Here is a 14,959-nt window from a genome sequence, read left to right as displayed (position 1 = left end):
ATAATTATAATAATAAATAAATACATAAAACAATACATGCAAATTAATTTAAAAAAAATCATACAATGATAATAAATAACTAAATATGATAATAGATACTGTATGTATAACAGGCATATGTAGTAGTAATAATAATAATAATAATAATAATAATAATAATAATAATTAAAAAATCTAATACATATGAGTTAATACAAAATAAATAATCAGAATGAATATATAATACTAATTAATACTAATAATCATCCAAAATAATAACACCAGTAATAATCTGATAATACATATGTAATACAGGCATATATAATAATAATAATAATAATAATAATAATAATAATAATAATAACAGGAAATAATATCAATAATAATCGTAATAAGAAAAAAATATAATAATACTTATGAGTAAAAAAAGTACAAAATTAATAATCCTAATAAAATAATATATAAGAATACTATTAATACTAGTTAATACTAATAATCATACAAAATAATAACAACAGTAATAATAGTAATAATAACAATTTATAACACCTATGAAATGATACAAAATAATATATTAAAATATAATAAAATAAATAATATAATAATATTAAAAATAGTAAGGCCTCTTGCACACGACAGTAGTGGTGTGCACGGCCCATGATTTGCGGCTCGGGCGGCCGCAGAGTGCCATTCACGGGCTGCCCGCAAATCACAGGCCATGCACATGGCCATGTACATTCATTTCAATGAGCCCGGACCGCAAAAGGCAGCCCATATAGGGCATCTCCTATCTTTTTGCGGTCCAGGCTCCCGGGCAATGCACGGACCATGGAAACCACGGTCGCGTGCATGGGCCCATAGAAATGAATTGCGGCCGCAAAAACACGTTACTGTGCATGAGACCTAATAATAATACTATCAATACTAATAATCATATAAAACAACAGCAACAATAATAGTAATAATAAAAAAAATATTATAATACATATAAAAATACTATAAAAATAAAATAATAATAATAATAAATGAATATTAATAGTAATCATAAGAACTACCGGTAAGACTCTTCCATCAAGTAGTTCTATTAAGACTTGAAATGACTGTTAAATCTGTTTCTGCCAATAGGATTAATATGGCAGCACCCACAGAGGTTGTCACCCAACTTTCCTGGGGACCTGAACAGCAAATGTGCTTACTTTTGCATCACTTTTTAAGAGGTCGTACCCAGGGACTGACTGGCCCACCATTGCCATATAAGATTCCTCCGTAGGCCTGGGTTCTGATGCAGTATTGGCCCCCAATTGCAGTAGATAATGGTTTCAATCCGAATGTAGGTAAAAGTGGACGTGCACATGTTCTGCATAGATTGATGGGGCCTTTACACTGTTCATCCTAAGCCTCCTGGTTCATGAATATAATTCCAGAACTACAGTGTACAATGACACAAAGGAAGAAAAGTGGGAGTGAGGGTGCAGGGGATATGCCAGTCTGCATGACGAAGCAGATTTTACATGCCATACTGGGTTTGTGGAAAGCTGGGTGATCTGAATGTTTTTGGATCGATCTGCCTTGTCGTTAGTACCTTAAACAGTCCCTTTTAGCGCACTTCACTTACATGGCGGCTTGAGTGTTATTTACTGTTAGACACTCGGATAATGATTTTCACATTGCAGCAGAATCTCAATCCTGGCGGCTTTTGCACAGCTCAACGTTGGCCAACTGGAAGTAAATAGCAGAGCCTGGCACAGTCTGTTCTTGTCTAACTCGTGGTCACCGGGACTATTTTAGAGTTGGCGTCCTTCAAAAATAATTTTGCACTTTTTTTTCCATCTTCTTTCTTTTTTCTTTCTTAGCTCGGTGCTGGCATCAATGAGATAATTAACGTACGATATTGGCTCATACAACAAAATAATCGCGTTATCCCTTGATGTAGATCTACGGTTTTGTTTATTGTTGTAAGGGAGAGAAATAGCATGTGGTTTCGCTTAGACTAAAAACGCCTTCTGAGGCTCAAAGGGTTTCATTGCACCTATTTTTCTAAAAGTGGAGCAGCTCTCAGCTCCGTCATCTGTACAATGACATATTCAGAAAAGTGGAAAGTTTCCTGTAGAGTTAGTCTGGATGGGAAAAAAAAAACACTTTAACGACTGCCGATTCACTGACGTGTGCAGCGAATGTGTCCGGTTGTACCTAGAGTTACTTATGTTTGTCCTAAGATTGCCCAAAAAGTTACAAAGAGACATTTTTGAATTAGAAGCAGGAAATATTGAGCCAGTAGTGCACTATCCATGAGACAGAGTAAGAGCCCGCCTCCAGCAGCACCCTTCTCTGCCTGCAGAGGGCAGCATTTTTTCAGCTATACAGTCCATCAATGCACATAGAGATGTGGGAAGGCATTTCCCCATTTCGCAGGCAGCCAAATGGTTAGAAGCGCCGCTATATAGAGCTATTTATATAACGAAAAGAGTGGACAGTAAAAAAAATTCTTAAAGAGGTATTCCAACTATAGATAATTATGGCAAATCTATAGGATATGCCAAAATTTCAGATAGATGGTGGTCCCACCTCTGGGTACCTTACCTATCAGGAGACTAGGGTCCCATGACCCCTTAAGCATTAGAAGACAATCAACGCTGGCCTTAATAAAAACGGAGAGGGAAGAGCGAGCTGGCCGCGGAATTTCACCATAATAGTCTCTGGGAGTTTGGCTTGGCTGTTTCTGTATCTCCTATGGAATATAATGAATATACAGTATATGGAGAGGCGGTGGAGAGAAATTAGGTTTTCCCATTATTAGATATTTATGACATATCCTATGACATAAAATAAAGGGGCAGATAAATTCCCAATTACCAAATATTAAAATTGCTCAGTGTCACAGATGAAAAAAATGACTTCTTCAATGCATCTCTCTGCAGCAGAAAATATTATGTGAACTTTAGTTTTATGAATGGTTTTCTTGACAAGCAATTGTTGTGGAAAAGGCCAAAGGAAGTAAAACAGGAACTCACAATGTTGTGCATGAGATTAAACAAGCCCCACACTCCTTATGTGGATGTGTCCATCACTAGGACATCCACATACATGCCCATTGCCGTTTCACAATATCCTCTGGAAACAATAGTCACAAACCTTCCGAGAGGTATGGACACATCTCTGTGTCTCTAGCCGAAACAATCCTTGATCTCCAAAATCTGGTGTCTGTCCTGCCACCGATTGTAAACGCCTGGGATGATTATATATACGTCCTTATGGAACCGCCAGCATCTCACCTGTGATATAAGACCTTCAGGATATCAAATCACAACACCTCGGGATACAATAAGCTGTTCTTTTTATTAGACCTGGAGATTTGACTTTTTTGGGGCATTTTTACCAAAAAGACTTAAAAGGAAACTATGAGAATTTGGTTATCAACCCTGGAAAGATGCTTCAAACACAGTTCATTGCGCCTTATGAGGACTACCCCCCTGTAAGTGTTAAAGTCTTCTTACCATGATGACCATTGCAGATCTTTACTTTTCTATACCATAAAAAATAAATCATATTATAATAGGCTCAGGGGAGTGTGGACTCAAAAATAAAAATGAGACCCTAAGTTTCCAACGTACACCCTCCCAAGCCCATTATAGTACAGTAGGGCCTGGTACTTTTCTTTTGTCCTCTTTCCCTTGAAGAAGAGAAGGATGATAAGACAAAGTCAGCTCTGCTACATCTGTGATAGTTATTCATTTGTTTGTCTGCAGAATACAGTCCTCTATAACCACAACTAATAATGATAATAATATTTCATCTTTATTATTACTGGTATCTGCTTTAATACATCCACCTCCCTGTTCTATATCATTGATTATTTGATGTTTTGTTTATTTATTTTGCACAAAAATTTCATAAATGGTTCTCTGCTTATTGTTCTGAAATTCAATATTATATTGCAGTTTTGTTATGGAAAAAAGTTCTTGCATGTTATCAGACCTTTTGGATTATCGAATGCCAGATTAAATCTATCTATCTATCTATCTATCTATCTATCTATCTATCTATCTATCTATCTATCTATCTATCTATCTATCTATCTATCTATCTATCTATCTATCTATCTATCTATCTACCTACCTACCTATCTATCTATCTATCTATCTATCTATCTATCTATCTATCTATCTATCTATCTATCTATCTATCTATCTATCTACCTACCTACCTATCTATCTATCTATCTATCTATCTATCTATCTATCTATCTATCTATCTATCTATCTATATCATTATCTATCAAATAAACGACCGTCCATGTAATACTGTCAGAGCCAGAGATGCTGTTTGCAGCATCTCTCTAGCCTGGCTCATAGAAGGTGGGCCTAAGTGGATTACCCCAAGCTATGACGTCCATATGCCGTAATAGGGCGCATGGATAGATGTTATCATAATGAGACATCCCCTTCATTATCTCAAATGGAAATTTCAGAGGTACGGTTTATTGATGACATCTCTGATGACTTCACTGCTGACAATAATTTAGAGCAGAGATTCGTAGAGGAGAACTCCACTTGTATTCTTAAATTAAATGGAATAAGTTATCCCTCCATGCTCAGGTGTACACCACCTATTGAATTCTAGAGATAATAGGAAAGGGGAAAGGAGGAAAAGGAGCGTGGAGGGTTAATGGTCGCCTTCAATTGTATTGATACCGACTGCAATAGGGACAGAAAGATTATATTGTGCAATGTCCCCTTTTAATATTGCCACATTGTAAAGTTGTCGATGTTACAATGTATAATTGCGACTTTAGTCAAAATTAACAAAGTAGAAATTCTATTGGTTACTATCACTACTTTGATAAAAATAGAAGAGGTAGTGCTGCAAGGATGAATGGTGTATTTGAAATTCCTTGTAAACGCACTCCGCAAGAGGTTGTATTCAAATTCTGTGAGCAACTGCGTATTGCCTAATTGCGTTTTTTGTTATATTATTTTATTATTTATAATTTTTAAAACTTTCCAATTCGTTATTAGGTCATGTTATAGTACAATATAGACTGCAGAATATGCCAATAGGCAAAACGTTCGTTGGTGCGTTTTATGTACAACGCTGATTATTTTTATCCCCGTTATATGTACTTTAGTCAGCAGTATGACCATTATCCTAATGAACTGCCGGCTCTTAAACCACCACGTGTTGTGTTTAGGCCGCAGTGCACACAGATAGACAGGCTCTGTTTGAATTGTAAGTGTAACTTAATAAATTCAATCGTGTGATCTGCTGGTTAGTTAGGCCAGCAGATATTCAAGATGCACGCTGTCAAAGCCACGGCAACTCCGTAGCCTGTGGCGGTATTGCCACCACGTTCGTTCGTTCCCCTTTGTTTATCTGTGCGGAGCGAACTGACAGCTCAACACCTTGTGCTCTAGAACATTGATGACAATTTTGGTGGAAGATGAATCCATCTTATTAGAAAAAATAGAACCCCAACTCAACAAAACAATAGAAGCCCTAGAAACTCACAAACAAAACAAAGAATTTGAGGATAAATTTGATAAAGTCCTGGTCCAGATTGATAAAATTGAAACCAAAATAAAAGAAAAAAAGAGAAGGAAATTCTTACGTGACCAGCGTGATTATAAGTCGAACTCAGTTTATATCTGGGGTAATAGATCACAGAGGGCTGCTGATAAAAATTTTCAAAAGAGTACTAAACCAGGATTCTCTCGCTATAATCAAGAAAATAGTGAATCTGAAGTTTCAGACTCTTCGGAAATAGAGGGGGAATCCGAAAGAACAAAAAGCAGCACCTCTAGGGGCTATTTAAACCCAGAGACACTACAAGAACAGACTTTTTTACGGGACAGATTACGTTGGGGATACAGGGGACAACAGAGAGACAGAGGAGGTCCCCGCAAAGGCAGGAGAAGGAGATAAATACACACCCTGGTGAACACAACACAATGCAAATAATTAATTTGTCACAACATGTGCTGACGCAAGCACAAACGAATATCCTTAAAAGAGGCTATAATTTTTGTATAACACCTAGATTAAATAAGTTTGAGGTTATAAAAGACTTACATCTATTTGGTCGAAAATTAATATATAAAAAAATCTTTACTCAAAGAGATAGGTTAATGGACCCCCTCAATAGGAGTCTTAATGCACAAGAAAGTGCAACTTTGAAGGACTTAGAAGTATTAGCTATAGAAGGCGAATATTTGAGTGAAGAAATTAACTTGGAAATCGAAACAGTAGCATTAGAGGAAACCAATACGCTAAATCCGAGATTAAAATTAAAATCAAAGAAAATGCCCCCTTTGGACATATGTCCACAAGTTAAAGTTTTCGTGGAATTAGTCACAAAAGATCTTTTAAAAATAAGTGACAATCCACGACAAAATAATATCACACATGAGGAATATAAGGCTCTTGAAGAATTTAAAATCTGGACGGATGTAGTATTCAAACAATCCGACAAGGGTGGGAATGTGGTCATTTGGCCAAAGGATCTTTACACAAGGGAAGCCAAAAAACAGCTCAATAATAAGGATTGCTACAAACCCCTTTGGGGGGATCCCACCATTCAATTCCTACAGGAATATGAGAGACTTATCCATTCAGGTGTAGAAGAAAGGGCCATCTCAGAAGGTGAGGCTAAGTTTCTCTCAGTTGGACATCCTAAGGTGGCAACTTTTTATATGTTACCTAAAATTCACAAAAATGCGGAACATCCACCGGGCAGACCAATTGTGTCTGGCCAAGGATGCCTAACTGAGAGGTGCAGTCAATGGCTGGATCAAGAATTAAGAGATTTTGTATATAGACTACCCTCCTACACCAGGGATACGATGCAAATACTCCAAGAGCTAAACAATGCTAACTTGGAGGAGGGAGAAATTCTCGTAACCCTGGATGTAGAGAGTCTCTATACGAGTATCAGACATGATTTAGGCTGCAAAGCTGTGGATTTTTTCCTGGGACGAGAACAAGGTTATAACCCCAACAGGAGGATTTTTGCCAACAAGATTCTGAAATTTATTTTAAGTAGGAATTATTTTGTGTTTGACTCCCGCTTCTTCCTACAAATCCAAGGAACGGCGATGGGGACAACCTGTGCACCTACCTTTGCCAACTTGTTCCTTGGATGGTGGGAAGAAGAAGTTGTTTTTGGGGAGCCACTCCAGATGTACATAGATAAGATTACGACATGGCGAAGATACATTGATGATATCGTGTTCATCTGGAGTGGGACAGAGGGCGAACTGCTAGACTTTATAAAGGAACTTAATACCAACGATTTGAACTTGAAATTAACCCTTAATTACAGCAGACAGGAGGTCACATTCCTAGATATTAGAATTGGTACTGATCTTAATCGTGATATTGTTACGAACCTGTATCGGAAAGAGACAGCTACCAATAGCCTGCTAGACGCTAATAGTGCCCACCTCAAAAGAACAATTAGAGGGGTCCCCAAAGGGGAATTCCTGAGATTAAGGAGAAACTGCTCTACCTTTGAAAACTTCAAGGATGGAGCAGTAGATTTGAAACAAAGATTGAAGGATAGACATTACTCTGGACATCAGATAAAACAGGCTTATAACATTGCACTCAGGACAGACAGGGACACACTGCTAGTCACCAAGACAAAGTCGAAAAGTGACAATAAAGTAAGGTTTATTACCACATTACACGAAAAATGGCAAGAAATGTATAATATCATGGCAAAACACTGGCAGATTTTACTACTGGACGAAGACCTTAAAGAACATCTCGGTACAACAATCTCTTCAGGTTATAGAAAAAGTAACACTATAAAACAACATATTGTAAAAAGTCATTTTTCAAGGGATTGTATAAAAAAGAAAGAACAAAAATACCCAGGGTTTTATCCATGCGGCCTATGTATAGCCTGTCAAATCCTGATAAAAAAACAGGGTTTCAAGAATGGAAAAGGAGATTATTACAAAATTCGGGAACATATCACCTGTGCCACCAAGGGGGTGATATATGTCCTAAGATGCACGTGTAATCTACACTATGTGGGAAAAACCAAGAGAGACTTGAAATCTAGAATAAGGGAACATATTGGAAACATAAGAAATTATGATAAAGTGGAAATGGAGACAAAAAAACAAAATAAACAGTTTCAACCAACACCAGTGGCCAGACACTTTAAACACAGCCATAATCTCAATTTTAGAGAATTATCAGGCTGGGCAATTTGCCACCTCACTACGGGAATCAGAGGTGGAGATGTGGACTCCTTATTGTTACAAGAAGAGAGTAAGTGGATCTTCAACATGAACTCGGTGAATCCACATGGTTTAAACGAATCCTTCAACTTTGGCTGTTTTCTGTAAATAAGTGACACTCCCATTACACCATCCACAATAATTCCAATCTCCCAGAATGGTCAACCTGGAATTAATGTTATTAAAACAGTCTTGGGTCAATTATATATTTGCAATAAGTCCATGAAATGAGGTCATAAATAATAGGAGATCCTGGTATATTGTGTGCAACCAAATGCCATGATCTCAAGGAATATCTACTTAAAGAGTATAGGGAAACAGTGATATTGCTCGCATGAATTCATTTGCTATTGAAGGTAGATTAATTTTTGGGATAATTTATCTAACCGATACAAAGTATGTACATAGGGTTCTACTTAGAAAAGAATGTAAATTAGGACTTTTCCTATAAGGGTCAGCAATTACCAAAAACAATAAAAACATATAAATATTACATAAAACCTTAAAAAATCTTTCAAAAAATCAAGTAAAAAATTAAATAAAATTAATATAACACTATATAAATAAATAATACATAATAAAATAAAAAACAAAAAATAAATAATAAAGATTTTTGTAGGTCCAAGAATAGAATAATTAAAGTTAACGACAGTCCAGTAGCATATTACTTTTAAATTTATTGAATAACATAGAGCATGCGAAGTGATATCATTGGATATAATATGTCCTAATGTTTTGGACATATAAACAAATGTTAAAGGTTTTTGTTAACCTATTTAACACTGCTGGGGAGAATCCTGCACGAGATGATTTTATTTTGTTTTGTAATCACGGACGGGAACAAAATTACAGTTCCCTTTAGATCAGTAACAGTTTAACGAATCACCATGTAACTGATTGGCTATACTGAATGTCAATCAAACTCTGGGCTTTAAATAGCCTCAGAAACAAAATGCTCCCGCCCCCGGAAGAAGCTGACTTCGGTCAGTGAAACGCGCGTCGGGACTATACCGACCCTGGCAATAGGGAAAGATTATCGACTATAGAGGGCAAGATTAGTGAGAGAAAATCTAGAAATTTAAAATCTAATCTTACCGCAATTAGTTCGTTCACTGCAAACTCAGAACGAACGGAGGTAGTGGCAACAGCACTACAAGGTGTTGAGCTGTCAGTTCGCTCCGCACAGATAAACAAAGGGGAACGAACGAACGTGGTGGCAATACCGCCACAGGCTACGGAGTTGCCGTGGCTTTGACAGCGTGCATCTTGAATATCTGCTGGCCTAACTAACCAGCAGATCACACGATTGAATTTATTAAGTTACACTTACAATTCAAACAGAGCCTGTCTATCTGTGTGCACTGCGGCCTAAACACAACACGTGGTGGTTTAAGAGCCGGCAGTTCATTAGGATAATGGTCATACTGCTGACTAAAGTACATATAACGGGGATAAAAATAATCAGCGTTGTACATAAAACGCACCAACGAACGTTTTGCCTATTGGCATATTCTGCAGTCTATATTGTACTATAACATGACCTAATAACGAATTGGAAAGTTTTAAAAATTATAAATAATAAAATAATATAACAAAAAACGCAATTAGGCAATACGCAGTTGCTCACAGAATTTGAATACAACCTCTTGCGGAGTGCGTTTACAAGGAATTTCAAATACACCATTCATCCTTGCAGCACTACCTCTTCTATTTTTATCAAAGTAGTGATAGTAACCAATAGAATTTCTACTTTGTTAATTTTGACTAAAGTCGCAATTATACATTGTAACATCGACAACTTTACAATGTGGCAATATTAAAAGGGGACATTGCACAATATAATCTTTCTGTCCCTATTGCAGTCGGTATCAATACAATTGAAGGCGACCATTAACCCTCCACGCTCCTTTTCCTCCTTTCCCCTTTCCTATTATCTCAATAATTTAGAGCATATAGAACAACCTAGAGTAATATGAGTATCACTCGTGGAATAAATCATTATCATGAGCACCTCCATTTGTCACATTTTAGATCAGTTTGTACTGAACTTATGCTGGGTTCAAATAACATTGTTTATTTCAATGGACTTCGTCATTCTCTTGACCAGTCACTTTCTTGGGAAAAGTGGTTGCGTTTCTTGTAGAAACCTTCAGTTGCCGTCAAATTCCTAGGAATCAAAATTTCAGATATTTTTTGTTACCGCTGCTTTTGTCTCTGGGATTTAAATATTTATGTAAAGTCGGCAGAAACATTGAGTGATTTTCTTTCAGCCTGATTCTCTGATCTATTGGGCAATCTTCGTCTTTTCTCTCATAGAAGAGGGGAGGACTGTACTCTGGTGGCTCATTGGACAGTCTAAGAATGGGCAAATGTCTCACTGACCATCAAGGCCAGATTATGGGAAGGGCAAAGGGGCAACTGCCACCACCCAGTTCCTACCAGGCTTTCCTAAACATTTCCAGCAGCAAGATATGAAAATTGTAAATTCTACCTGAACTACTAACTAGAAAAGATCTGTTAGTCAAGCGTGTCATGGGGAGAGGGGGACAAGCAGCCGCCAGATATCTCTAGCTCTACTTGCCGCCTTGTTGACCAAGGAATAAGGCATGTTAAAATTTTAGGATTTTAGGATATTATACCTTATGAATGAAGGGGTTCTTTAACGGATAATTCCACTTTAACAATAGTTTAAATTTTGAGTTATTTCATGTTTCCTCCATTCACATCCAGAGCTGCTTTCAAAAATCTTCTGTTTTCCCTTGAAAACAGACAGTAGTTTAGCTCCACCCTCAACATGTCAAACATGTGACCTGTACCAGCTGAGCTCTAACTGTTTAAAGGGGTTGACCACTTTATCGGAATATGTTCTAAAAGCTTAATAAAGGAAATATTCTTATAAAATTGTTAAACCTCTATAACTGGCATCGTAAAGGACACTAGCAGAATTCTATATTCAGCTTCAGACCTAAATGGAGAAGAAACCATCATGAAAAATCAGTAAGAAATAAGTAAAGCAAAGTATTAACAAAGTTACTCAACACTTATGGGACTGTGATCTTGTTCGAAACTGGAGTTCTCCTTTAAATTATCAGTTTACTATGGGATGATCTTTATTAGAGTTGTCCAAACTGAAATGAGAAACTGTTAAAGGGGCAAATATCTGTAGTAGTGCAAAACTGACAACGGGAAGTGCGGCCATATTGGTTTTCACCATCGAATTAGCTTCTCTAAAACCGATGATTGTCAGAATGTTCTATCATTACCAAAGTAACAATTTTACCATAAGTTTCTAAGAAGTATTTCCACCTAAAATCTAAAACTCGATAGATAGATAGATAGATAGATAGATAGATAGATAGATAGATAGATAGATAGATAGATAGATAGATAGATAGATAGATAGATAGATAGATAGATAGATAGATAGATAGATAGATGATAGATTGATATAAGATAGATAGATAGATAGATAGATAGATAGATAGATAGATAGATAGATAGATAGATAGATAGATAGATAGATAGATAGATAGATAGATAGATAGATCTGTAGATAGATATGAGATAGATAGATATGAGATAGATAGATAGATAGATAGATAGATAGATAGATAGATAGATAGATAGATAGATAGATAGATAGATAGATAGATAGATAGATAGATAGATAGATAGATAGATAGATAGATAGATAGAGGCTTTTATTCTTAAAGGGGGTCCAACAATCCCTACATGTTAGAAGAGTTTCCTGAGAATAAACTGATCACAAAGTGTCCGCCTGCTGGAACCGCCAGTGATCAGCTGTATATGTAAGGAAACCTGGCAGTAAGTGTTCAATTTCTCTGCAGCACCACCACAGGTGAAATGAAGCATTACACAGCGTCCATTCATATCAATGTGTTGTATGTGTAATACAGGACAGGACCCCCCCTCTATTACCTCAGAATTCCCTAATAGGGTGTATGAAAATGGGTTTTATAAACTGGATAACCCCTTCAAAGGTACTTTTTGCTAGAAGAGTACCCCAAAATAAACTGATAACATATTGTCCCCCGGCTGGAAATCTCAGAAATCAGCTATAAACTGCACCTCATTACATATTGCTTATTTATATCAATGGGGTGTCTATGTAATGCGCAGACATGCTGGGTCCTCCAGAGAGAGTGAGAGAGGGACCCTCTGCTCTGGCTAATAGATAGTCCCATAATAGTCCTATAGGGGGACCTCCTCTCATCTATTCAATCAGCATTCCCCAAAATGGGTTTTTTAAACTAGTCTATCCCTTTAAGATTCCTTTACCCATTTACATTATTTTTTATATACTTTTCTATGACCATCTCATAATCCAGAATCTCCGATAATCTATTCTGCTGGATTATAGGAATTTCACTGTATTGTGTTTTACGTGTGTGTGCGTGCGAATTATCTTATCAGCAATGAACATGATAAACTTCCTTGTGACTGTATTGGTTGACCCACCGCTGGATATAATGCTCAAGATTCAAAAAAATACACAAAAACATTTGGCCCTTGTCTTATCTCCATCAGAAAATGTCTTCATTCTTTCTGTGAAAAATAAATCAACTGAATCTTCTGGATTTCCTTTGTTTGTTTACAGGAAGCGTTGTCAGTGGTAAGCGAAGATCAATCATTATTTGAGTGCGCGTACGGAACGCCCCACCTCGCCAAGGCGGAGATGACGGCTTCATCCTCCAGTGAGTATGGGCAAACTTCAAAGATGAGTCCACGTGTCCCGCAGCAAGATTGGCTAACACAACCCCCATCCAGAGTCACCATCAAGATGGAGTGCAACCCGAATCAAATTAACGGATCCAGGTAAAATGGAAATATTACGCTGTCACTTTAAATACGCCAATGACTCTCTAGTGACAAAGAGATCCCTTCATCTGCCAAGATGTTAAAAGTTCTATTTAGTCGTTTCTTAAAGGGGACATGGGGTGTTGTGCTGCTGGGACCCCAGCGATCAGCTGTAATTTGTAGAAAAACTTGGCAGCAAGTGTTCAATTTCCCTGCAGCGCCACCGCAGGGGAAATTAAGCATTACACTGTTCTTATAGTGAGAGATGCTCTTTGTATCTGCTCTTCACTCTGAGTAATGGATGAGAGTCCTAAATTTGGTATTTGGGATTTGTATTTTGTAAGGCAAACTGGCAGAAAATGTTCAATTTCCCTGCAGCGCCACCACAGGGGAGAACTGCACAGATCCCATTGATATCAATTGTCTGTCCATGTTATGCATGGATGTGTTGGGTCCTCCAAGAGATGATCTTTGTATCTGCCCTCCGCTCTGCTGTATAGATGAAAGTCCTGAACGAGAGATTCCCCAGATTTCCCCGATTTCTCTAGTCCAAGTAAAATAGCGACACAGACAGGGACATATTTACATAAGGCATTTGTGGCGGAAATAGGGCCCGTGAACGTATATCTGTCAGCATGCTGTCAGGCAAGTTCTGTCCCTTTCTAACATACTTTGTGTTTCCATTTCCACCAAATGCAAGATCTCTGTTTGCTGTCAGTAAATGAATCGTTTCCATTCACTGACAGCAAGAAGAGGTCTGAGGTCTTACAAATAGTAAGAACTTTATTCACATAATAATGGACTGGTCTATCTTTAGCCTAATGTTTGAAGTCGACGGATCCCACTAATTTCTATGGGATTTACAGACAATCAAATTAGTATAGGGACCGATAGACTGCGCCCGAGTTGTCCTAGTGAGGGAAACAAAGTTTTGATGCGTTTGATTTTTGCTGTTCCCCTCTGAGATAATCGTCTTGTCTGAAGACTAAACATTTAAAGGTGTTGACCACTTTCCACAAACCCTGGATGACTTCTTACCAAATAAAGTGATGTCTCCACATATCAGTGCCACTATTCAAGCTAAATAGGATGTATATACTGGTATATTAGGTTATCTGGATCCATACAAGGTCTCCAAGACAACGTTCCACCAGATAGAAATCAGAACAGCAAATATGATCAGAATCTCTCAGTAGTGCAGCCTCAGGCTTCAGGCCTACAAATTCATATGGCCATATCTCAGCCTAGAAAGAAGATATTAAAAAATGGTTTTCACATTTGTAATTTACAATAAAGGGCCATTTTTATTTTCCTCTTGATAGATGTCCCTTATATTTTCTGCCTTCTCCTTATTTCAGCAGCTTACACGTCTTTATTATGTCTAGTCACTCATCAGCTGTAACATCAGCACTGGAGTGGAGAAGCCGGTGCTCGGAATATAAATGTTTTCTTACTTTGATCTGGGTTTAGCAGCTTTATTTAGCAGGGAGTTCAGTTACGTTCCCGTCCCTGGCATTCACATGGTTTTGATGTGGTGGTGAGAGTGCGTGGCAGTCAACTTTGTCTAATTTAAGGGGGGAAAAAAAATCATAAAATATCCTGGAAGAAAATGTTTTTCTATATGAGAGTAAAGCCCGGGAGGGGACAGAGAACTTCTTCCTTCATCATGCAGTAATGTCGTATTCTCCCTCTTTTATAACATTCATTTTGTTATCCGCTAACCACTGCACTCCTTTAAAGGGGTACTCCGGGCTGTTTACATACTCCATGTCCAGGAATGTGCTCCATATAAAGAAACATGGCCGCTCCTATAGCAATTGACATCTGCCCTTAGGGACTATATCTCTATATCTAATTTATCTAACAAGTTATAAGCACAGGCTGCTTCTCTATCCCCCATGCTTTACACTGCTGCTCTG

At 37.5% G+C, this 14,959-nt stretch overlaps 1 protein-coding gene across 3 annotated transcripts in view; it reads left to right on the top strand.

Annotated features, from left to right (window-relative positions):
* The window catches only part of ERG (ETS transcription factor ERG), a 103,071-nt gene that overhangs the window by 57,524 nt on the left and 30,588 nt on the right, over nt 1–14,959 (top strand). For 2 of the 3 annotated variants that reach the window (XM_075854610.1, XM_075854608.1), the window contains exons 1-2: nt 3,118–3,451; nt 12,841–13,058. In XM_075854610.1, coding sequence (XP_075710725.1) covers nt 3,407–3,451; nt 12,841–13,058 — 263 coding nt within the window. In that variant the 5' untranslated portion in view covers nt 3,118–3,406. Of the gene's footprint in view, nt 1–3,117; nt 3,452–12,840; nt 13,059–14,959 lie in introns of those variants that run through there. The other variant, XM_075854609.1, reaches the window with a different exon arrangement.

Source organism: Rhinoderma darwinii, chromosome 2, assembly GCF_050947455.1.
Source record: "Rhinoderma darwinii isolate aRhiDar2 chromosome 2, aRhiDar2.hap1, whole genome shotgun sequence".
Taxonomy (NCBI): Eukaryota; Metazoa; Chordata; class Amphibia; order Anura; family Rhinodermatidae; genus Rhinoderma; species Rhinoderma darwinii.
This window is presented reverse-complemented; position numbering and strand designations above follow the sequence as displayed.